At 50.0% G+C, this 25868-nt stretch overlaps 1 protein-coding gene across 1 annotated transcript; it reads left to right on the forward strand.

Moving 5' to 3' along the window:
• The first annotated feature begins 1580 nt into the window (after nucleotides 1–1580).
• Nucleotides 1581–25868, forward strand: LOC142791432 (uncharacterized). The gene is made up of 5 exons (XM_075885493.1): nucleotides 1581–1590; nucleotides 2487–2604; nucleotides 3991–4009; nucleotides 4987–5139; nucleotides 24427–25868. Exons 1-5 carry the CDS (start codon nucleotides 1581–1583, stop codon nucleotides 24610–24612), a joined length of 486 nt encoding a protein of 161 aa, XP_075741608.1. The 3' UTR covers nucleotides 24613–25868.

Below are 25868 nucleotides of genomic sequence, written 5' to 3' on the forward strand. Positions count from 1 at the left end.
CGGCGTTTCTCATGCGTTCATGCCCCCGCGGTCAGCGCATCGATAAGACGACCGCCGTGGAACGCTCCTACGGGTTCGCGCACTCATTGTGCTCATTTATTCTACCGCGTCTAAGCCAGCGTCTCCAAACCATCCCGAAAACAGGCAGTAGAGCTCAAAACAACGCTAGTAAAAAAAAAAAACGCTGGCGTTCACGGGGGCTGGGTATGTTCAGCCACGTCATGAGCACGTGACCTCTTGGTCGGATGCCGGAGAGGGTAGGGAAGACATTTAGCTTGCGAAGGCTACGCGGAGAAGCGGCAAGGGTTTAGAGCTCGCCTCGTCTCATCCTCGTTTGGCACCGCTACAAAAAAGTTTTCTCAGCTTGCAATTAACCGATTTCAAAAATTTTTGTGTCAAAATGTTCCTCATCAGACATCCAACAACTTCCACGGTCTAACTAAAATTAGGTATGGAGCCTGTTAAGTGGCCCTTTAACATGCTCTTAAACTCAAGTGTAAACATTAAATGCTATAGAAGCAAGCAAAACTTCATTACGCCATAAGATTTTCGTCTGTATTGCAAGAGCACCTGATGCGCTATTGAGCGGTTCATATCAGAAAATTTCAGGCAGCCTTGATGCACGGCAGGTAATTAAGGGCTGTAAGTGTTCATAGGAGCTGGAAGCTCACTTGGCCGATTGCGAAACGAACTAGTTGGTGAAATTCAGCTGAAGCACATTGTGTGCACTCCTCGCTCATCGCAGGCGTTGTCCGGCTGAATGACGACATACAGTTCATGACTGGGCAGCCGCCGTCAACCTATCTACTTGTCTGCTGGCGATACTGCTGTCCCGTGGCCCTCCTGGTAAGAAGCCAGCGGAAGCACTGTGCGCTTCTAAAATGCGCAATCTGTCATTTTTTCACGTGTCGCCATGACGCGTATGCTTTTTTCCTATTGCAGAAAAGTCGCGACATATTTCCGCTGAAGCGAGTAGCGTGACCGGGCTATTTGGCATAGACGTGCGTACGAGGGGGGCAGGGGTGCTTTTAACTCATTTCAAAAGGCTCAGCCGCAATTCTTCTTCGTCGTCAAGCGCAGTACAAAATGAACATAATGCCTTATACCCCGCGACAACTTTCTGGGGCAGCACAGCCAAGGCTACGGAGCCGAAGCACGCTTGTCTTACTGCGCCACAGCATGTAGTCCCTCAACGAAAACGTTTGTATACTGTTCTGGGTAACTAAGATTTTACCATTCGTCACTTACATTTTTCGCGGATTTATTTTTTAATTAGTGAATAAAAACGTTGGGCAGTAGAAAAAATTTCGTTTCACGCTCTCTCAGGTTTTTTGGGGGTTTTTTGGCTTCCGTCGCCTTTTTACCTCACCGCATTCCTCACTGTCAAAGATGGCGTCCACCGGTTACAGCTCGTCAACGTCGCTTACGGAGGAAACACCGCCGCGTGCCGCGAGTCCACCAGCTTCGCAGCCGTACCAGGCGTTGTCAAATCAAAAGCTGTCCGTACAGGCCAAGAAGGTGGCATACAACGTTTACGCGCAAGTAAGGAAAAGCGACCCGCAGCTGTCTGTGAGAGCCGCATGTCGGAAAGTCAGCGAGCTCAATGGTGTTAGCGAGCGCAGTGTCAAAAACGGTACGTGCATGATGAGTTGTGTAACCATTACATGAATAATTGAATGTATCATTCACCCAGCAACCTGGGTCCACGCGTCAGTAAATCACGTCACAATATTATTAAAAATTGCTCTCGAGTTCTCAAAGATGTGACTCGCGTTTCCTGCAGCGAAACGCGAGCAAACGCGAGCCGACGCGGACTGCGAGACGCGGACTGCGCTGGTGAAATCGAAACCGAAACACCCGTCGAAGCGGTCGGACTACTTGGCGCAGTAGCACATGTGCATTGGCTCCGCCCACGTAGCCTTGGCCGTGCTGCCACAGAAAGTTGTCGCCGGGTATACTGATGTGTATTGTATCGGGTGTGGTGATGAGTGGAGTGCGCGTTTGAAGTACGCGCCTTTGAAAAGGGAGCGTCACGAAGAAGACAGGACCATATGACAGGACAGAGTGTTCGCGCGGTGCTGTGAGACGACGACGACAGCGGCGACGACGAAGACGTTGCGTGCACGAGGACGGGTGCTATCACACGAATAAATAAACGATAACCAATGGGCAGCAAACAAAAAGATTTCAAGGCTCAATGGCTAGGCACGCCGAAACAGCAGTATCTCCAATCCGAACGAGACGAGTGGGCCGGAGCTGAAGCAGAAGATTCTGCGAGAGAGAAGAACCAGAAGAGTTCAGAAAGGACGTGTTAAGCGGAAGGTCGTCACCGGACCGGGCGCTGAAGATGGGCCGTCAGGTGTCGTACCCAAGCCTAGAAGACATAAACCGGCCGGAGCCTCCTTCCGTCGCGTTTTCGCTCGAAGGGACCGTAGCCATCCAGTCCTGAACTCATGCCCAGGGCCTGAGGACATTGGTGCCGACAGGTGAGCTACAGTCGCCGGGCTATGGGTCTGACCTGAACGTCCAGCTGCCTGGCCAGGGCCAGGTTGAAGCTGGTTTCTCGACGCGTCGCAGCCAGCCAGCGTTCGCACATCGCCACCAGTCAGCCCGTGTCCGCGCCTAAAGCCGGAGCCACCGCGTTTCGGTTTGTTGAAGGGCCACTCACCAGATTTGACAATTTTGAGCTGACAAGCGCAATGCGTAGACGAGGCGTTCATGGTCACGTCTGTCAAAATTTGCAACGCTACGCGCCATGGAAATTGGTCAAATTTCAAGATGAAAGCTGCTCGCCTTCCCCTCTACCGGCGCACGCGTAGAGAATGAGGGCATGACGTGGGCGTAGGAATGGCCCTACGTACACAGCACTGCGGTCACGTTGGTCCTCTACGTAGATGACTCTGCTCTGACGTCGTCAACAGTATACCACGTGATATGACAAAAATTATTTACCACAACATGCGTAGTTTATGTATTTGTTGCTTTAAGATATGAATAAAACTTGAAATAAATAAATAATGAGACGCCATAAAAAATTATGCACGTTTTTCTTACATTTTTTTTTCGTGAAATGCTACGAGATGCGGGGCTATAATGTGCAAGCGTTTCACATGCGTTCGGGTTCCCGCGGTCAGCGCATCGAGCTGACGACCGCCATTGAACGCTCCTACGCTTTCGCGCACTCATTGTGCTCATCTACTCTACCGTGTCTAAGCCAGCGTTTCCAAACAATCTCGCAGAAAGAGGCAGAAGACCACAAAATAATGCTGGTCAACAAAGCAACGCCGCTCGCTGCACGGGGGCTGGGCTTGTTCGGGCACGTCATGCAAACGTCACCTCTTGGTCGGATGCCGGAGAGAATGGGAAAGAGGTTTGGCTTGCGAAGGCTACGCGGAGGAGCGGCAAGGGTGTCGAGCTCGTCTCCTCACACCCTCGTTTCGCGCCGCTTCAAAAAACCTCTTTTCTCCGCTCGTAATGAACTGATTCGAAATTTTTTTGTCGCAAAACGTTCCTCATCGAACACCCAACAACTTCCACTGTCTAACTAAAATTCGGTATGGGACCTGGTGAGTGGCCCTTTAAGCGTCGCCCAGTCGTCAACGAGTTGGTGAGACTAAACTAATATATTTCACTACTCCGCCGCTCACCCGTGTTCGAACTAAATAGCTTGGTTTAGGTAATTGACTCGTGCTTATTTAATTGTCGCTTTAGCGTTTTACTGCGTGTAATGAATTTTAAGGGTTTATAGTTTTCGTTTGGTTTTTTTGTCTTTTTACCTTTTTAGTAAACATATTATGTGGGTTTTGTTGTTAAAACGGGTTGTTCTTCTTTAAGGTTCATGGGAGTTGTTAAGACGAAGCAGGTATCTTGCATGTGTACTTGTAATGGTCGTACCAAGATTGTTTACAACGCAATCACGAAAGACCACTCTTCGAGCTTTCACTGTGACTTGGCGGGGTGTTGCGCGAATGCCCCTCTTTTTCTTTTTAGCTGGACCAACGGAGGAAAGGTGGGGAGCAATAACGGGGAACCACACGCACGCCTTTTTTAGGTGTTATAAACAGTGCGGAAGGAATACAGAAAGATTGAAGTGATGTGGACTGACTCTAGATGCTATCAATTCGCGTGGCACTAAACCCGACTTAACCACGCTTTCCAGGATACAAGCGAGTAAAAACATCCAGATTTATTTCTTATTTTGACACAAGAAGGTTTTTCTTCGTGAGTGTGTTGTAACGCTGGGATGTTAAAGCATCTTGCTGCTCTGGTCATGACCATAGTTCCAATTTGACGAAGATACACACCACTCCCATTCACGAAACAATGGACTTATTCACTGCTGGTTGCACTTTTGCATAGCAAATGGCCCTCTGGGTGGTTATGACTCGTTGCCCCTTTAAATGCTCCCGCCGTTCAAAAGGGCTCCATGGGTTGCTTTTGTTATCTGATGGTCCATGCGACCGATGACACTGATAGTCTCCTTGCAACTTTCTTGCTCTGCATGCTCGCACAATTACTACATTCATTTTCTTGGTGTTTGGATATCGGCAGCTTGTCGTACTGTCACGTGACCTTCTACTTCACCCGTGTGACCGGCACAGGGGGGGGGGGGGGGTCCTTGTTTGCTTGCGGCCATCGCGGACTTTTCACGCGTGTAGGCGCGCGAGTTAGTGGTATACATCATAATTTTATATTTTTAAGGACCCAAAATATTTTATCGATTGTACGAATTTTCATATTTCACAAAATATTTCAGGCGCATGAACATCTATTGATTGAATCCACCTTCAAATGCACATCTATATTACCAGTCGTGATACAAGTTATGTTGCAATGGTCACTGCTTGAATTCCACCTCTTTGACCCGTTGAGGCATATGGAGATGTATTGCTGTTGGCGCGCTAGGCATTATCAATATTTTTATCAAGATCCCGAATTCTTTGACATGGAAGGGCGTTATTAAGTGCGACACCTCGTCTGTCGCAGACGATTTGCCTCGGCTCAGTGAACGCCCAGAGGAACCGGCTGCTGGACTACGTTTACCCAGCCTGGACTGGCGTCATCCAACTGGCCATCGTCCTTTGCTGCATAGTGGCCGTCATCACGCAGGTTATGCGGACCTTCGCGGAGAACGGCCACGTGAGTAAAAGGCGTATTGTAAAGCGGCACTTCCTTTACTTAAACAACTTGTCTATAGTCGGTTCAGTTTATATTGTGACGGGGCGAGATCTAGGCTTATAGGATAGCGTCCACCGAGAATCGGCAACTGAACAAGATGGCTGAGTTGCCTCTCGCGCAAGCGCCTAACGCACAGGCGTCTTCTTCATCTTCGCAAAGTGCCATGCTTGCTCCTGTGCCACGCTTGCTCCCCTGCGGCGGAAGCGCCGTCACGGTGCTTAGTACGGCGGCGACGAACGAGCAGGGTGATACGGTTTGAGTATGAAAACGCGTACAGCATCTGTCTGGAGTGAGGGGGTCGAAGAGGCATTGTTTAGTGGTGCGATCTCGTAGCTCACGTCACTGAGTTGTCGTAACACTTTGTAGGGGCCATGGTAGTGTGGTAGTAGCTTCTCTGATAAGCCGACTTGGAGGTTTGGTGTCCAGAGAAGTACCAGAGACCCCGGCGAGAAGTGCACGCTTTGGTGGCGACTGTCATAGCGGTCTTTTTGGTGAGCTTGCGACAAGTGCAGCCGATCACGAGCAAGCTGACTGGGCTCAAAAAACGACATCGCTGGCGTACTCAGTAGACAAAGGGGCAGCCGAAGGAAGGAGCGTGTCAAATGGTAGTGCTGGATGACGGCCAAATAGCAAATAAAACGGCGAATAACTGGCTGTGTCGTGCCGTGAAGAATTGTACGCGAACGTGACGAAGGGGAGTGCTTTGTCCCAGTCACGGTGATCTGGCGAAACGTACATTGACAGCATCTGCGTCAGCGTTTGGTTCAGACGCTCGGTCAATCCATTTGTCTGTGGATGATAAGCGGTGGTAAGCTTGTGCTCAGTGTAGCAGGCGCGGAGAATGTCATCCACAACACGTGAAAAGAAGTACCTTCCTCAATCAGTAAGCAGCTGCCACGGAGCGCCGTGATGAATATTGACTTCATACAAGAGAAAGTCAGCGACGTCATTGGAACAGCTTGTCGACAGTGCTTTTGTGATGGCAAAGCGTGTGGCGTAGTCTGCGGCGACTTCAACCCATTTATTTCCGGAGGTGGACGTAGAAAACGGGCCCAACAGGTCAAGGCCAACACGGAAGAATGGTTCCGTCGGTATGTCAATGGGCTGTAGGAGGCCAGACGGTAGCTCAGACGGGCACTTGCGGCGTTGGCAGCGGTCGCAATCAGTGACGTAGCGAACCACAGAACGATACATTCCGGGCCAGAAAAAGCGACGTCGCACACGATCGTAGGTACGAGAGACGCCTAGGTGACCGGCTGTAGGTACGTCATGTAGTTGTTCGAGAACGCTGGCACACAAGTGATGGGGAAGCACGAGCAGCAATTCCGGGCCATCAGCGTTGAAGCTTCGACGGTACAGAATGTTGTCGTGCAGCTCGAACAGGCGAACAGAAGGGTCTGTTGGAGCAGAGTTCAGACGCTCGACGATGGAGAGTAACAACGGGTCACGTCGTTGTTCGGTGGAGATATCACCCTAAGCGTGGATGGAGAGAACGCAAGGGTCTGAATCAAGGTCTGTCAAGTCGGGCGTTTCAACCGGATAACGTGACAGTCTGCGTCTGTGTGCAGGCGTCCCGACTTGTAGTGGACCATGAACGAGTATTCTTGCAGATGGAGCGCCCAGCGACCTAGACGTCCAGATGGGTCCTTTAGTGATGAGAGCCAACAAAGAGCGTGATAGTCCGTAACAACGGAAAAAGTTCAGCCATACAGGTAAGGCCTGAATTTTGCCACGGCCCACACTAAAGCTAGGCATTCACGCTCAGTGATGGAGAACTTCCGTTCGGCAGGTGAACGAAGACGATTGGCGTAAGCAATCACGCGGTCCTTCCCGTGCTCTCGTTGGCCAAGGACCGCCCCAATTCCATGGCCACTGGCATCGGTCCGAAGCTCTGTAGGTGATGCAGGGTCGAAATGGGCCAGTATTGGTGGCGTAGTCAGCAGATGGATAAGAGCCGAAAAAGCGTCCGCTTGCTCTACGCACCATGCGAAGGGAACGTCCTTGTTTAAGAGATCAGTAAGCGGTCGAGTGCTGTCGGCGAAGTTGCGGACAAATCGGCGAAAATAGGAACATAGCCCTACAAAACTTCGGACGTCCTTGGTGGAGGTTCAGGAAATTGTACTGCTCGCACCTTTTCGGGATCTGGTTGAACACCAGTGGCACTGACAATGTGGCCGAGTATGGTGATTTGGCGACGTCCGAAATGGCATTTTGCAGAATTGAGCTGGAGAGCGGCTCTTCGAAAAACATCCAGAACGGCTGACAGACGTGTTATATGGCTGTGAAAGGTCGGTGAAAAGACGATGACATCGTCCAAGTAACATAAGCAGATGGACCACTTATATCCTCGGAGAAGGGAGTCCATCATGCTCTCGAAAGTTGCCGGCGCATTACATAGTGTTGCGAAAGACGGCGACGCCAACACGGTGCCGAAGGCGCCACTGCTTCCGACTCCGCCGGGAAGGTCACCAGCCGTTTGGTAGCGTATGTTTCTCAGCTCGCGACTGCTTCTGCGCAGAGCTGATCAGACGAGCGGACGAGACGACGGTGAGTCAAACAAGGTTTATGTACAGCATATATACAGAGGCGTTACAATTTCGGCACTGGGGCCGACAGAGACTCGAAGAGCCGAGCTCTTCTCTCTAACACATAGTTCAGCCTTTCGCCTAAGACCGCTGACTCACACACATGTCGGCACTCCGACACGGGGACGCCTCTCACATAGGACCGCCGATCGCGACGCGCCGCAGGGCTTCTTTTATTTACACCGGGTCCAACCAAAATGTCCAATCAGAAGCGCCGCTGGTCGTCCGGGCAGATTCCGCCAATGGGGGTCGCCGCGCCATGCGTCAGACCACCAGGCACGAGAACGCCGGCTCGCTGTCACGTGCGCAACTGACTCACTGCACGTGGGCCAGAGGAGCGCCGCGCGTGTTCACGCCGTCGAGGTGCTCGCGCCAGGCAGACTGCGGGCTGGCCTTGACCCAGATTGCCTTTTTCAGAGGCACGGTCGTTTGACGAGGACTCGCTGGCATAACAGCACCCCCGCCGCCAGACAATGCACCGGAAAGACGAGCTGCTTCCACGGGGCTCGGATGTCGGGTGCGCTCGTTCGCCAGGTCCCTCCAGGTTCGCCTCCAGGGCCATGGGGAGAATACAGCTCCAGACTGTTCCGGGAACACATCCCATTTTTGACGACGGATCCCAGCTCCACTGGCTCGTCGCCACAACTTGCTGGCCAACTTCGCTCGTCTCTTCTGACCATCTTGAGGTTCAGCACTTGTCGATGGTTCTGCAACTTGCTAAGAACGGTTCGACAACAGACAACACACGACACAAGCAAGTGCCCTCGGTCACCCAACAGAACACCAGACAAAGTATAGAACAACAAATACCTATCTACGTGTCTATCGGAATTTCGTTCCCTCTACATCAAGAGGCACATGTGGGACAAAAGACTCCTAAAGTAAGAACTTGAATTTTTCACAATTACAACCCCGCAACGAATTAGAATACCACATAAAGTTGGCCCCTTGAGATCACTCTGAACGAGAGCGCTCAGCCCAGGTCGTGATGAGGTCAAAATTTTGCCCCGAATCGCCAGCCAGAAACCGAAGGGTTGAGAAGTTACTAGCTGGAACGCACTGCTCAATGCACCTGCATTAGCGTTTACCTTTTCTTTTTTTTTTCTTTAGCGAACGTCAAAGTTGCGCTGTGGAGCAACATGCCCCACTTCAGTAACTGGCCACTTTTAGGCGACGATACCTATGCGGCACCAAGAGCGGCTCACACTTGCGACGTTGCACAGGGGAACAACGATACGGCTTGCTACTGATTGACTCCTCACCGCTTAGCTCGATATCGTGTTCGATCACCCTCATGTTTCCGGGGCGGTCCGAAAACACGTCTTCAAACTCGGAACCAATCTTTCTCAGGTCCTCTTTCTCAGGTCCTCCTTCACTTAAGCTAGGCTCTAGGTTTATCTGCTCCCAAATTACTTTCGATCCCCCTTCTATCACCTCACTAGAACTCAAATTTTCTGCTCCCTCTTCCTCTGAAGCCTTCAACAGCTGATTTACGACCGCTTGATGTTGAACATTGGGTTTCATCAAGTTGTAAATTTTGTTCTGCCGCCTTCCTACTTGCACCTCATAAGTTGTATCGCAAGGCTTCGATAATACTGTGGCGGGCCCTTCCCAATCAACCTCAAGCTTGTTCCTTTTGGGTGGCTGCAGCCGCATTGCCTGATTATCAACTACAAAAGCGCGCTTCTGCCCCGATTTCTCGTAGTGCTCCTTCGACAGCACTTTTGCCGCGTTTTTCTGGCTTTCCACGAGCGCTTCAATTTGGCTTTCCACTAGCGCTTCAATCGAGAGATCCTCACTCTGCCCTCGAATGAGCGTCTCTCGATCAACTCTCGGCAGCTCGCTCCAACTTTCCGCTACAGGCGAGAGCGTTGCAACCCTCTCGCTCTGACTCAATGGCGCCACGTCGTCTCCCCCAGCGCATACCGCGCCGGCCGCTCCCGCGACGGGCCGCTCGCGTGACTGCTCACATGACTCATGCGGAAAATTTCCTTTCTGGGGTTCCGTCGACCCGCCGACAAGGTCACTTGAGAGTTCACCGCATGGAACCAAGTCAAGCTTCCGCGAAAGCTTTCGCGCTTGCGATCGCGTGGGAGCCATGCACGCTAAGTTGGGGAAGAACGATTTGCCCTGCTCTTTGAGAAGCTGCTCCGAGTTGTTGGAGAAAAGATAAGAAAAACGACCATTCAGCGCGGCAGACACAGCCGCTTCGGTGCAAAGCTTACCGAACGGGCCTTCAATGACAACGGTGGCGATTGGTAAGCGAACACTCTGCTCCTCGGCGACTTGCCTGATCCACGCGCATTCTCCTGTGAAGTCATCCGGAGACACCAATGAAGGATGGACAACGTCCATGGTTGCCGCTGAGTCTCTAAGTGCTCGGCACGTTTTCTCATTGACCCTAATTTCTTGGAGATACGGCTCCAACAACCGAATGTTTTTTTCTGATTCTCGGATCGTTGCGAAGGCAAACTTTTCCTGACAGTTTCTCGCGATGTGCCCTTCCTTTTCACAGTTCCAGCAGATTAGCGGCTTCCGTTTGTTTTCCGGTTCTAATGCCTGTGTGGTAGAAACCTCACTCGATTTCTCCGCTTCTGTTTGCCCTTCCCCTACACTGTCCTTCGTAAGAGACGGGTCCTTCTTGAAATTATGATGCGGAGCGGGTCTCCGTTGATCAGGTTTCTTTGAAAAGCCCTCTTTTCTTTCATCCTTTTCAACGCGCACTGCCCTGCTATGCAACTTTCGGCGAGTATAATACTCCTCAGCTAACTCTGCTGCCTTGTTTAACTGTACTTCACCAAGTTTGTCCTGCAGCCAAAGTTTAACATCCTCCTCGATGCAGCGGTAGAATTGCTCCAATGCAACGCATTCCACCACTTTATCGCGGTCGTCATAAACACCTTCGCCCTTGAGCCATTCGATCAAATCGGCTTTAAGACGAAACGCGAAGTCAACGTGTGACTCATTCCCCTTTTTAGCATACCGGAACCTTTGCCTGAAAGCCTCGGGTGACAATTTATAACGTCTTAAGAGCACTTCCTTAACCTCGTCATAGCTCTCAAACGCTTCCCTCGACAAGCAAGTTATCGCGTCGGACACTTCGCCGGGAAGAAGAGCTAACAGGTTCCGCGCCCAAAGACACCGCTCCAAAGCGTTTCGCTCACAGACGTGTTCAAACTTGACGAGATACTTCGCCATGTCCTCGCCTACTACGAACGGTGGCAGTTGGTCCCGAATTCTAAAACCGCTGACCTGAACTGTTGGAGAAGCTACGCTAGGCGCCTGCGAACACTGTAGGATTGCCAATTCTAATCGTTTCAACTCTAGGCGCTCTTGTCTCTCGGCCTCCTCGCGCTCGCGACGTTCGCGCCTTTCAACTTGTTCACGTTCGCGAGCTTCTACTTCTCGCCTTTCAGCCTCCTCACGGCGTGCTTTGATATCCGCCCAGGCCTCATCGACTTCCTCAGCCGACACTCCCTCATCCTTCATGATATCAAGGATCGCTTGCTTTCGTTTCGCACGGCCCAAAGTAATGCCGAGTTCCTCACAAATTTCGATGAGTTCCTTCACTTTAAGGTTCTCCATCGTTCACACTAGCCTCTTGCTGTTTGCCCCTGTTAAGAATCTACTTGCCGTACCCACTATAAGCCTACTAGCAAGACGCGCAAGCAATTTTTCACACTCCCGTGTTTACCACCTCCGCATTAACTTTGGTTTCAAAGCACTTCAACTTGGCTTGAAACGATCAAAGCTCACTTCAATGCTTCACACAGCCCTTTCTCTAAACTACTACAACCTGAGCTAGAGTAGTCTGGTGAACTGAGGGGAAAACATCAGGCACTCACCGCATCGATGTCGCTGACGCCGGCCGATCCCGCAGCTGCCAACCACTGTTGCGAAACGACGGACCGATCCCACCGCTGCCACCACTGTTGCGAAAGACGGCGACGCCAACACGGTGCCGAAGGCGCCACTGCTTCCGACTCCGCCGGGAAGGTCACCAGCCGTTTGGTAGCGTATGTTTCTCAGCTCGCGACTGCTTCTGCGCAGAGCTGATCAGACGAGCGGACGAGACGACGGTGAGTCAAACAAGGTTTATGTACAGCATATATACAGAGGCGTTACAATTTCGGCACTGGGGCCGACAGAGACTCGAAGAGCCGAGCTCTTCTCTCTAACACATAGTTCAGCCTTTCGCCTAAGACCGCTGACTCACACACATGTCGGCACTCCGACACGGGGACGCCTCTCACATAGGACCGCCGATCGCGACGCGCCGCAGGGCTTCTTTTATTTACACCGGGTCCAACCAAAATGTCCAATCAGAAGCGCCGCTGGTCGTCCGGGCAGATTCCGCCAATGGGGGTCGCCGCGCCATGCGTCAGACCACCAGGCACGAGAACGCCGGCTCGCTGTCACGTGCGCAACTGACTCACTGCACGTGGGCCAGAGGAGCGCCGCGCGTGTTCACGCCGTCGAGGTGCTCGCGCCAGGCAGACTGCGGGCTGGCCTTGACCCAGATTGCCTTTTTCAGAGGCACGGTCGTTTGACGAGGACTCGCTGGCATAACAATAGTCCAAACGGCATGACTTTGAAGTGGTAGAGGCCGTCGGGCGTAACGAAAGCGGTTTTTTCACGATCCATGGGGTCGACGGCAATTTGCCAATAGCCGGACCTATGGTCGATAGACGAAAAGTATTGGGCACCATGGAGGCAATCAAGGGCGCCATCAATCCGAGACAAAGGGTAGACATCTTTGTGGGTCACTTTGTTTATATGGCGATAGTCCACGCAAAAGCGCCAGCTGCCATCCTTCTTCTCAACGAGCACGACTAGGGAGGCCCATGGGCTAGATGATGGTTCTATTACGTCTTTAGTAATCATTTTGTCCACTTCATTTTGAATTACTTGGCGTTCCTTGTGAGATACGCGATATGGACGCCGCCGTATAGGACTGGCATCACCAGTGTTGATCCGGTGAGTCACTGCAGTTGTTTGGCTGAGAGGGCGGTGGTCAAAGTCGAAAATGTCTCTATATGATGTTAGCAGACGACGGAGGCTGGAATCATCTTGTTAATGTCATCGGCAGGCAGAGTGTAATCGCGGCCAAGACAGGGGGATGTAGTATCAGTGTCCAAACCAGTAACGTTGCAGCTGTCAAGCGGAGATAGGGTGGCCAAATACATGTCTTGCGGAATAACTTGAGTCAAGAGACTTACGTTGAGTAGTGGTATAACCACTGTATTATTAGCGACGGCGACAACAGTGTGAACAATGGCGACGTCTCGGGCCATCAGTACGTCGACTATAGGAGTGACGAGGTAGTCACCATCGGGCACATGACGTGAGCACGACAAAGTGACATATGTAGCAGCTTGCGGAGGCAAGCGAACGTGGTGACGAGAGCATAAATGGGGGAATAATCAGCTGGAAAATCGGCAAGCTGTGGCAGTTCAAGCTGAAGAGCACCAGTGGCACAATCAATGAGCACAGAATGACGTGACAGGAAGTCCAAACCAAGTATTAGGTCATGAGGACACATTTCAATGACGGCAAACTGAGCTAATGTAGGATGACCGGCAATAGACACACGAGCCGTGCACATCCCTTGAACGTCAGGGGTCCTCCCATCAGCTACACGAAGTGTGCGGGAAGCGGCAGGCGTGAGCACTTTATGTAGGCGTCGGCGAAGGTTCGCGCTCATTACAGAAGTGTGCGCTCCAGTATCTATAAGGGCAGAAATAACCACACCGTCAACGTCAACGTCTAACAAACTTTGTCTCGTCGGAAGCGTCAAGAGAGGATTTGTGGAGGGAGTCGAAAATGCAGCGTCACCTCCGGGGGCTGCACTGTTTAGTTTTCCGGGTAGGCAGGAGCGGGGTTGAATGGGGACGACGGCCTGCGAGTCTGCGGTGGGCGAGACGACTGGCGACGTCCTGGAGGCGAACGCGATTGACGACCATGCGGTGACGGTGATCGGCTGTTGAACCTTCTGTAGTTGTTTGGCGGAGAATACTGCGCGCCAGATGCGAAGCGGGTGCTGTCCTGTCGGTAGTGAGGTTCAGACGAAGTCCGAGGTGGCGAGGACCAGCGGTAATTGCAGTAACGGATGACATGACCGATACGGTGGCAATGAAAACAAATTGGTCGATTGTCGACGGTTCTCCACGCAGCAGCGTCGCGAGATCGGGCCGTAAACTGCTGCTCGTGATAGGACGAGGGTGGACGCCATGGAGCTCGCTGCGGGCTGGGCAAAGCGCACACCGAGGGTATACCTATGATGGCGAGTTTTTGGCGGACGATGGCTTGAACCATGTTAGCAGTGAGTGGGGCCGTGTTACTTGCAGCGGTGTGAGCCCGAGCAGAGGCAATGGCTTCAAGTTCGCGCCGTACAATTCAGGTCACCTGATCCGATTAATCTAGAGGTGGCGGCTGTGTTCTTGCACGGTCTTCGCAAGACGACTGTCACAGAACGAGCGCTAAAAAGAGAGCGCGCCGCCAAATCCTTGCGACAACGGGCGGTAGAAACGCCGCGAGGTAAAAAGAAAAAAAAAAAGAAAGCAAACATCCAAGGCTCCCGGGCGCGCGCTCTCCCCGCAGAAGCACGGCTTCGCAGACGAACCTCCTCACCCCACAGCGGCGGCCGGGCAAGCGCTAGAAATTTCCAGAACGAAGGAGGCGTGGCTACGCCGAGCTGAGTCACCCGACGCGGAGGGCTGACAAACCGTCTCGCCTCTCTCCAGCCTTCGCTGCGTATCGCGCCGACGAAGGGACGAGAAAATTCTGGAAAGTGGCGCGGAAGGTATTTAATCGAGCGGCCGAGACGAGAAAGCAGGAGGTGACGGAAGTTAACGCCAGAGCGCGTAGGAATTCCGCCGTGTAGTCGGCGAAGTTTTTGGTCCGTAGGGACGGCTCGAGCTACAGGCAAGAGCGTGGGTTTACCGCTATCGAGCGAAGACGCGGGCAACAGCTGCGTGTGTGAAGCCGATGTGTTCCGGCGAAGAAGTTGAAGTTTGAAGAGTGGCCAATTGAAGACGGGAGGTTTCCTGGAAGAGAAACTTCAGAGAGCTGCGGAACGACAACAACGCTGGACTTTGAGTGAGTGATTCTCGGAAGAGTATCATTCAGACTTTTGTTCCAAGGACTTTGGACTGAATAGGTTTTCTATCTCTTTAGTCCTTAAGTGTCTTGGTTGTTCAATGCATGTGACTGCATCGTAGTGCGTATTGTTGTCTGTGTCCGTTGTTTCAAGTGTGGTTGATTGTACTGTGTAGTACATTGTCTGTTTGGTGACGTATTGTATGTAACTATTGTGGAGTGTGCATACGTGTGTATTGTTTTTGATCTGCCGTTAATGAGAATATAATTTTGTTTGTTTATCAACTCTCGGCTCTGTCTTGTTCTTTGGGCCACAGCCGGCGTCCGCTGGCGCACCAATAAGGACCACTTCTAAATTGTCCACGCTTTCGTGGTGCGGTTCGGGGGGCCGATACTTCGGCTCTTGGAATTAGCCCGGCGATCGCCTCCCTAATAAACGGGACAGGTGTGACAATTAATCTGGCGTCCGCGACAGGACCTTTTGGTGCACAGTGTGTCCAAAGTAGTAAGAAAGAGCCTCGAGTTGTTGATAGTGCTATCGGAACGATTTTGTGTGTTGTTCAGTGTTCTCGTTAACGAGTGCAGGGGAGTGTTCCGATAGACTGATTTAGGCAGATACTTTTTGCACGCGGCAAGACTTTATTTGCGAGACACAATGGATCTCGAAAAGTTAGTAGCTCTTGGTGAGAAGATGGGTCTTTCTGGCGCCGAACTACGGAAGTGGGTAAGCCAGAAGGAGAAAGAGGCGGTGGAGAGAGAGAGGTTGGCAGCGGAGAGAGCCAAGGAAGAAAAAGCCGCTGAGTTAGAACGAGAGAGGTTGGCAGCTGAGAGGGCCAAGGAAGAAAAAGCAGCTGAGTTGGAACGAGAGAGGTTGGCAGCGGAGAGAGCGAAGGAAGAAAGAGAGCAACAATTGAAGTTGGAATTGGAGAGAGAAAAGTTGGCAGCTGAAAGGGCGAGAGAAGAAAGAGAAGCAAAGGAGCGACAGCTGAAAGAAGAAAGAGAGGCAAAAGAGCGACAGCTGAAGGAAGAGAGAGAGCAGCAATTGAAGTTGGAGCTGGAGAGAGAAAAGTTGGCCGCCGAAAGGGCGAGAGAAGAAAGAGAGGAAAGGGAGCGGCAGCGGCAGCACGAGATGGAACTCGAGCGGCTCCGTTTGCAACAGCGAAGTGAAACTCCCGTCCAAGCTAGAGTTGAAAGCAGCGAACGGGAAGATCACGGCTTCCGCTTGAACCCAAGCAAGCTGCTCGTAGCGTTTGATGAAAGGAAGGACGACCTAGACGCGTACCTCCACAGATTTGAGACGATTGCGAAGAGCCAGAATTGGCCGGAACAGCAATGGGCAACTGCTTTGAGTACCTGCTTGAGTGGTGAAGCGCTCAGTGTGTACGGTAGGCTGACGCCGACCGATGCAGCCAACTATGCAAAGGTGAAAGCTGCTTTGTTGAAGCGATTTAGATTTACCGTGGAAGGATTCCGGGACAGATTTCGGACAGGAAAGCCAGCTGATGGTGAGACGGCTACGCAGTATGCCGCCCGACTTTGCCATTATTTCGACAGATGGATTGAACTTTCAGGGACAGCGCAGGAGTACGATGAGCTTAGAGAGCTCCTAATTAGAGAACAATTTCTTACTAGTTGCCACCCAAGCCTGTCGCTGTATTTGAAAGAGAGGAAGGCGGAGTCATTTGAAGGAATGCTTGAATTGGCTGATCAATTCTTAGAAGCGCAAGGAGGAACTAATTTGGCCAAGGTCAAGAAGGAGTGTCCCGATGAGTCGAAGAAATTGGCTCCTGAAGAAAAGAAGCGTGCACCAGAGAGCATTCCGCGATGTTTTCTGTGCAACCGAGTGGGTCATCGCGCGAAAAACTGTCGAATGATCTTTACGAGCCCTACGGTTGTAAAATGTTTTAAGTGTGGTCAGACTGGGCACAAAGCAGACGCTTGTCGGAACGGAGTGAGTCAAACTCACCAGGTATCTTGTGTGCAAGCGGCACCGAAATCTGATAATAATGCCGTCACTGATGGATTCGTAGAGTTGAAGAATGGGGAGAAAATTCCTATTGTGGGTGCTGTAATGTCAAAACAGCCAACCGGTGTTACGAAGGGAATGCCAACGCTTCCTGGAAAGATTGCAGGCAAGAAGATTACGGTTCTAAGAGACACCGGTAGCTCCACGGTTATCGTGAGGAGAAATTTGGTACGGGAAAGAGAGTTGACAGGCAGAACAAAACCGGTTTGCCTAATTGACCGTACGGTCCGGATGCTTCCCGAAGCAGAAATCGAGGTTGAAACCCCGTACTTCAGCGGGAAGGTTACTGCGTTATGCATGACGACCCCCCTGTATGACCTTGTCATCGGAAACATCGGCGGGGCGCGAGGGCCAAGTGATCCAGAATGTTTGGGAGAAGACCCGAAGATAGAGCCCTCGCCAACACAGCGGCCGCGAGATACAGTGGAGGAACATCCCGTGACGGAGCTCACTAGAGCCCAAGGTGAAGCTGCGGCGCAAGAGACAGCGAAGGAGAAGACGATCGTGTCGAATCAGTTCACGGGCCGAGCAACCGGACGTACGTCGGCACGACCTCAACCGACTGACAGTGTAAAGGAGACGGAGTTGGCCAGCCGGGCAAAAGGTAGAGGCATTATCAAGCGGGTAAATAAACAGACAGGACCCGTCGAAGGTAATGACGCGTTAACGGTGTCGGAAGAAACAACGATGGCTGAGACGACGCCTCAGATATCGTCGTTGGAAAGGGTTCGCCGGAAAAGAACGTGGAAGCACAAGAAGAGATCGAGCGAGCACCGCAAAAAGGGGCGCAAGCGCTGTTCGAAGTATTCAGGATAAGTGCTGAGGTCGAATCAGAATGTGTTTGGCAGTGTTGAGTGCCATATGTTGTGTTAACGTTGTGTTATCCTGTGTCACAAGTGTCGAAGTGTTGTGCTGTGATGTGATGTATAGTATTGTACCTTTGTTGTACTGAGAGAACTTTGTACATTTGTATTATTGGGAATGTGTGGTGGAGTGTTGTACCCATGTGCTTGTGGTTGTGTTTTCACGTGTTGTTTAATTGAATTACAATGTACAATTGTATTGCGTGATATATTGTGAATGTGACGTGTCACGAGCGACGGATTGTGTTACAGTCTGTGAGAATGTGTGGTGACTGTTCGCGCTCGTTTGTGTGGTTTTGAATATTATGAGATAATATTCTTAAAGTGGGGGGCAGTGTCACAGAACGAGCGCTAAAAAGAGAGCGCGCCGCCAAATCCTTGCGACAACGGGCGGTAGAAACGCCGCGAGGTAAAAAGAAAAAAAAAAAGAAAGCAAACATCCAAGGCTCCCGGGCGCGCGCTCTCCCCGCAGAAGCACGGCTTCGCAGACGAACCTCCTCACCCCACAGCGGCGGCCGGGCAAGCGCTAGAAATTTCCAGAACGAAGGAGGCGTGGCTACGCCGAGCTGAGTCACCCGACGCGGAGGGCTGACAAACCGTCTCGCCTCTCTCCAGCCTTCGCTGCGTATCGCGCCGACGAAGGGACGAGAAAATTCTGGAAAGTGGCGCGGAAGGTATTTAATCGAGCGGCCGAGACGAGAAAGCAGGAGGTGACGGAAGTTAACGCCAGAGCGCGTAGGAATTCCGCCGTGTAGTCGGCGAAGTTTTTGGTCCGTAGGGACGGCTCGAGCTACAGGCAAGAGCGTGGGTTTACCGCTATCGAGCGAAGACGCGGGCAACAGCTGCGTGTGTGAAGCCGATGTGTTCCGGCGAAGAAGTTGAAGTTTGAAGAGTGGCCAATTGAAGACGGGAGGTTTCCTGGAAGAGAAACTTCAGAGAGCTGCGGAACGACAACAACGCTGGACTTTGAGTGAGTGATTCTCGGAAGAGTATCATTCAGACTTTTGTTCCAAGGACTTTGGACTGAATAGGTTTTCTATCTCTTTAGTCCTTAAGTGTCTTGGTTGTTCAATGCATGTGACTGCATCGTAGTGCGTATTGTTGTCTGTGTCCGTTGTTTCAAGTGTGGTTGATTGTACTGTGTAGTACATTGTCTGTTTGGTGACGTATTGTATGTAACTATTGTGGAGTGTGCATACGTGTGTATTGTTTTTGATCTGCCGTTAATGAGAATATAATTTTGTTTGTTTATCAACTCTCGGCTCTGTCTTGTTCTTTGGGCCACAGCCGGCGTCCGCTGGCGCACCAATAAGGACCACTTCTAAATTGTCCACGCTTTCGTGGTGCGGTTCGGGGGGCCGATACTTCGGCTCTTGGAATTAGCCCGGCGATCGCCTCCCTAATAAACGGGACAGGTGTGACAACGACGTAGCAGCCGTATTCGGAAGGCGGGTAAACACGCTGTTAATCCGCCGGCTCTTCGCTTGCTCAAAGCGCCGACATTTTTTATAATGGCGTCCACTGTAGAATAATTTTTGCAGATTAGAAGGTTGAATGCGTCATCCGCAATCCTCTTAAGAATATGTCCGACCTTGTAAGCCTCCGGCATCTCAGCATTGACTTTGCGACACAATGATAACACATCTTCTATATAGGAGACGTAAGACTCAGTCGAGGTCTGCGCCCGAGACGCGAGCATTTTGTTCGTGGCCATTTTTCTTCCAATCGGCTTTCCGAACAGGTCCAACATTTTCTTCCTGCACACTGTCCAACTCCCAAGTTCTGTTTCATGGTTTTCATACCACGATTTGGCGGTTCCCCTAAGATAGAATAACAGGTTCGCCAGCATAAGAGTTGGGCCCCATCGGTATCGAGTACTCACACGTTCGTACTTTGCCAGCCAATCTTCAACGTCAACTTCATCTGGATGACCGGAACCGCTAAATGTGCCAGGATTCCGCGGGGCTTTGAGCACGAAGGTTGTGGTCGCAGAAGGAGATGTAGTTACCGCATCATTTACCGCATCATCTCCGGCCGCAGGAACACCAGGAGCAGATGCAGACGCCGTACTTTCCGTCATCGTTGTGGAATGACCCTTCAAACGACGACCGCTGCGAAGTTCCGTTGTGAGGCGGTTACCCAGCACGTCCACCAAATGTGACGGGGCGAGCTCTAGGCTTATAGGATAGCGTCCACCGAGAATCGGCAGCCGAACAAGATGGCTGAGTTGCCTCTCACGCAAGCGCCTAACGCACAGGCGTCTTCTTCATCTTCGCAAAGTGCCACGCTTGCTCCTGTCGATGATGCACCGTAACAATATTATAACTGCCAGGTACATGGCGAACAAAGACACGGAGCTTAACTGGACCCCTCCGAAGTGAATGGCTAGCAGCGAGTATTTAACTTCCCACATACAACTTATGTATTGTCCTGCAGGACACACACAATCCCGGGAAATATAGCAAGCATGCGTTTTTCAAAGAAACTGAAGTACCATGTGTAGGTATCACTCTTGCGGTGTGATTTGTGCTGTTCTACATTCTAAAGAAAGAGCGAGTAAAAAGGGTGTCTTTTTGTCCCACAACAATAATCGTCACATGTTGCGTTCCATCCTTGCGCTATCGCCCCGCACCCGGTACATTCCGGTCACGATCGACATGCCCATTATCAGGGTTACATTGCATTTTCGATAGGAAAGTGGCCAGCGCAGAGTTTTCAAGAATGAAAGCGCACGCAAGCCTGATGACGATTATTGTTGTTGGACAAAAACACACCCTTTTTACTCAACATTTTTTAGAGAGTACAGGAAACATGCTTGGTGACCTTCTCAGGTGCATGTACAACGAGAAAAATACGTCCTGCATTGTACGAAAAGCTAGAAATACTAAAGGCATGGCGCTGAAAGCAAATGCTGGCGATTCCGAATGAAGTTTCACAATTATCGTAATACTATCGGAACTGAAGCATTTCATCAACAGCTAAAAAGTTTCCCGCCCTTACCCATGAATTAAAGGGGGGATGGGGTGGTCCTCCTAGATCTACTAGAATGGTGGTCCTCCTACATCAGTCGTGTGCTGCAGCAAACGATGTTCTGTGTTATGACCAACAGGCCTTCAGCAACTTATTGCAGTAAAAAAAAAACACGAGGCCAACATTTTTGTGTCAGTAACCCTTTAAATCTAAGTACACGGGTCTCTGCCAGCTCGCCGCACCTCGGTCGGGATTCGACCGCGCGTCCTGCGGGACAGCAGTCTAGTACCTCAACCATCAGGGCGAGATGTTAATTACCCTTAACAATAGTTGTTTTTTTCCAAAGTGTCAAAGTATTCGTCAGTGATTTTCCACATTTTCTTATTAAGAGCTTAGCTGTTACACTGAACACCCTTTGTGTGCATGCGTTGGTGCGAAAAGCTGTATAATTGTAACGTACAGGTAGGCCTTGCACACCAGCTCGTGGTATGTCAATACTGATTTCCGTGTCTTCTACAAAGCGTGGTGCTTCGCTCTTGTTGGCGTTCATGTAAGTCGTTGCAGGCAATTAAGGCCAAAGAAAAGGTGAAGAGAAGCGGGTAGAGGAGAGAAGAGTACAATGATGACTAAAAGTGGGAGAAACATGAAGAAAATAACCGGCTAAGCACTTTGAAGACGTGGCTAAGCAGTGAAGCTGAAACGTGCGGCCTGTATGTTTAGCAGCAGGCTGCACCCGTATCGAAGCCTTTCTCACTTATTGGTTACTTGTTTGTGTTTCTTAATATGGTGACCTACATGTTTGGCGTGGCTTTAACACAGTGTTTATTTCACGCACCGCACAATGTGCGTCGCGTAATCACCGTCCAAGTGGCCCTGCATGAGACCAGACGGTCTCGGTACAGGGCTAAGAAATACCGAGGGTGAGTGAGTACAGCTACATCGGAGTATGGGTAATTGAGCGAGATAGATATATGGACGTACAGAAAAAAAAATGGCAGCAACGAGAAGGAGCAATGCCGCAATCATGAAGCACAGAGCGTTGGAGGTACAATGGGTACGAAGAGCTTCGAGGTTTGTGGTAAGGCGCAATGGTTCCAGTGCTTACATTTGGGAACTCAGTGGTGCGCATGAAGTCAGAAGTGCAATCAGGAATGGATGGCAATCAAATGACTGTAGGACGCCTCACGTTGAGCGCTCACGGGAGACGACAAATGAGGCTGTAGAGTAAGATATGGAATGGACAAGCTTTGAAGTAAGGGAAGCTCAGACTTGAAGAGAGGGAAGAGCGTGGACAGAACAGGCAGAAAAAACAAACTAGGAGGCTCACCAGTAAATATACGGCTCACAGTGTGGGCGATATGGCAAAAAGGAGCTTTAAGCGACAAGTCAGAGAGGCGGAGATGATTTATTGGATGACAGCGACGGAAAAGAAGCCGCCTCTCAGTAACTACCGAAAGTGCAAAAACGAAATAAGGAGAAGGTGAAGCACTTTAGCGTTCGAGGTGAGGTTGGGTTCTCTTAGAACGCGTAGTTATAAAGCGAGATTCGATAAAGAACAACAACAGGGTACATGCTGTGGGGGATCTAAGGAAATGACACTCAACAACAACAACAACAAAAAATCAGAACGACATTATTGTTTCACAATCACATATCAGTTGCAGATGTCGCGATACTAGGAAAGCGGAGTGACGACAAAGATACCGAAAAAATTACAGATAATCTGACAATGCTTTAGCAAAAGAATTTAGTGTATTACAATCAATTACATTGGATGGAAGTCGATTTCATTTACGCGTCATATTCATTGCTACACGCGTCTATTCATTGCTACATTTAGCAAATGCGTTTTTATTTGAAATTATTTTTAATGGTTTGTTAGTCGCATACTTACTTAATGGTGCTTTTTTGTAAAAACCGCACAACAAGGATTCACAAAAAAATCAATAGAGATGAAGTTAGAATGCTTTTCCGAAAATCAAACAGCGCCACTGAGCCCCCTTGCGGCAACTGTTGCAACCTTGCCATTGCCGTGTGATACTGCCACAACTCCTTCTCCGTCGAACCCCGTAGGAAAGATTTACGTTGACGGTGTTCAACGGAGTTTGGTGGTGGCCGTGTGACAGGGGTATTAGAAATACCAGCTTTTGCTCTGACTGTCGTTTTTAGGGGCGAAGCTCCTTAAGGCGTGAGTAGTGCGTCTCCTGTATGTACGTATAGTAGCCACCTCTCATTTTAGGGCCGTTCCATGTGCAAGCCGAACAGCCGCAACGCACGTGCCCGCACACCTGCCGTACCCAAGCGGAGGCTGAATGAGCGTCTCCCCTTTGCGTGCGGCCGGGGTCCCGGCACCTGCGTTGCGGCTGTGCGGGTAGCGCGTGGAACGGCCCTTAGTCCTTAGGAATGTCCGCTGGATGGGGCGGTCTTTCGATACGATGAGTGTATGATGAAAAGATGTGACATGGCAGTACTTATCACTAGATGTACATGTGGACGGACAGACAGCAGACAGACAGATGGACGAACAAGCGGACATACATACATACATGCGTACATACATTTATTTTATTTATTTATTTGTACATACTGCAGGCCCTAATCGGGCCTATGCAGGAGTGGATACATAGAGGTAACATGAGACATAATAACGCTCCACAAGAAAAAAAGAAAGTATTGATACGCATAGGATACTTCATGACTCACATGTATACATTTTTAGAAAAATCAATCTCTTCTAGACAGTTGACAAAAGATTCCAGCGTAGAACATTTCACAGCATTGACTGGCAGCCTATTCCAAAAACTAATGGCCATTGGGAATAAAGAATACTTATGTTTATTGACACGGCTAGCAGGTTGAAAGATGACCTTATTATGGTTTGTCCTGAGTGAGTGTTTAAATGAGTCGTGTAAGTACAGATTGCACGGTATCTTAAAATGACCGTGATAGAGCAAGTATAGAAACTTTAACTTCGAAATTATTATTCGTTTGAAAGTGGCTGAAGATATTTCTATTAATTAGGTCTGTGACGCCTGAATGCCGCGAATAATTAGAGTAGATGACCCATGCAGCTAATTTCTGAATGCTTTCAATTTTGTCTATTAGGTGTTATACATACATACATACATACATACATACATACATACATACATACATACATACATACATACATACATACATACATACATACATACATACATACATACATACATAAAGGCACTAACTTCTGTCAGCGCGTTTGCGAAATGGTCAAGTGCCTTGTAGAGGTGGGGGAGAAGGGATAAAAAGAATGGAAGAAAGTAGATGAAGAGATAGAGAAGAGATAGAGATAGAGAAGGTTGTGATCACTGCCACGCGCGCTATCACGGCAGGCATCGGCATACGGGCCGGCTCGCATTGCCTTCTACGTGATATCTTCTAAATGCAAAGAGACTGTGCGAAAACAGCATCTCTTCATGAAGCATCCTTACTTCCTATGACATTGCAATGTATTTCTATTGCGTTCACTGCTCCGCCCTTGTGGTGAAACTGATTGTTTTTCTACCTCTTCTACTATGGGTACATGAGTGCGAATACAGGATAACAGATCTTCCCTTGTTCTTAACGCCATAGACGCTGCTCTAAAGTTTTTGCTCTATACTGCTTCTGTTTACCCTTCTCTATCTCTCTCTCCACATCGTTATCGATCCGTCTTCTTTGTTCCCAGGATATATACGTAGCGATGGAGCCTGAGGATGGCTATGGCCCCGCGGACCCCGAAATGTTTGCTCGCTACCAGAGTGCGTTGCCGGGTCGCAACGTGATCCCGTCGACAATAATCGCCGCCGGCAAAGGGGGAAGAAGAAGCCTCCAGCGGACTTCCTTTTCTGTCTGCCCGATCGACGCAAACTGACCAGCATCCCGCTGAATGCGGGTCATTGAACCTGGCCCTTGCCAGACCACGTTATGTTTGGCTACTACATACGACTGCAATTTGTTTAAGAAGGAATGGCGCTGCGATCATCATGCTGCGTTTCTGATGCAGTAGCAAATATATATAGCATATAGCTTCATTGAGCGTACGCTTTTCCTGGTATAGTTCTAGTTCGCGTGAAACAGCGTGCAAGAACGGGAAAAGTAAATGGGAGCACACAGACGCGGGCACATTGTGGGTGGGCTCTCACGCAGCTTTCTGCGCTCAGTTAATCTTAAAAACATTGACAGCACAATATTTGCACTGCTCAACAGTTTACAAAGGAACGGCGATGTGGGCGAGTTGGTTTACGCGCGTGTTACAGAATCACAGCGTCCGTGTACATCCTTCTCTGATTGTTCCCTTCCTCCTTCACTGCGTCAGCTTTCTGTCAGCACATAAAAGGATATTGAAGCGGTTTTGACTATTTTATACAAACTTGTGGGCCAGTAGACGATGTCCTGAGGGCCATTTACAAACTAATTTTAGCTCACGGCGTACACCGTGTAATTTATTACAACGTTTTAAAGAATCACTGCGACTCAGCCAGACGCGTTTTCAACCGCCAATTGGCAGAACGACATTAACGATATGCTGCCGTAACGCGACGTCACCAAGACTGCTGATATGACTGGCTGTGGAATGCGCGGAAGTTTTTCAGAGATGAGATATGACGTTCAAATTAAAATCACATGGCGTTTAGTGTACCGTAAGAAATTGTGAGCTTTGGTCCAGTAAGCGACGTAACATGCACAACATGATAGATGCAATACATTTTTTAAAAATTGCTCTAAATTTCTATTCATCGCCTGAATGCAGTACTGAACTTATGCCAAGAATAATGAGGCGCCTTCTCGCGCACTGTTGTCATAAAAACTTGTTTTTTTTTCTCGATTTGTGCAGAAGTCTGTACGAAGGAGTTTAATGTGGAAAAGGTTGTCATTGTGGCCTCCATAGACGGCAGGCCACCCGCCCATTAGCCTGTGTGTTGATTCACAGCAGACGGTACCACACAATATTGTGATACCAGGCGTACCTGGAGGATAATGCATACGCCCTGCTGAGACGCCGTCTTATCTCATCCGCCTCTGTTATGAAAAATATTGTTCACATCATGGCAATGATTTCTTATTTTTTCAACTACTGATCACGCACAAAATACATTGGAATAGTTGCAATAATAAATTGTTGCAAGA

This window comes from Rhipicephalus microplus, chromosome 2 (assembly GCF_043290135.1).
Source record: "Rhipicephalus microplus isolate Deutch F79 chromosome 2, USDA_Rmic, whole genome shotgun sequence".
Taxonomy (NCBI): domain Eukaryota; kingdom Metazoa; phylum Arthropoda; class Arachnida; order Ixodida; family Ixodidae; genus Rhipicephalus; species Rhipicephalus microplus.

Excerpts from the sequence above, each read along its gene's own strand:
- LOC142791432 (XM_075885493.1), top strand. Across the intron at positions 5,140-24,426 it reads CCTTCGCGGAGAACGGCCAC|GATATATACGTAGCGATGGA; the intron begins GTGAGTAAAAGG and ends CTTTGTTCCCAG.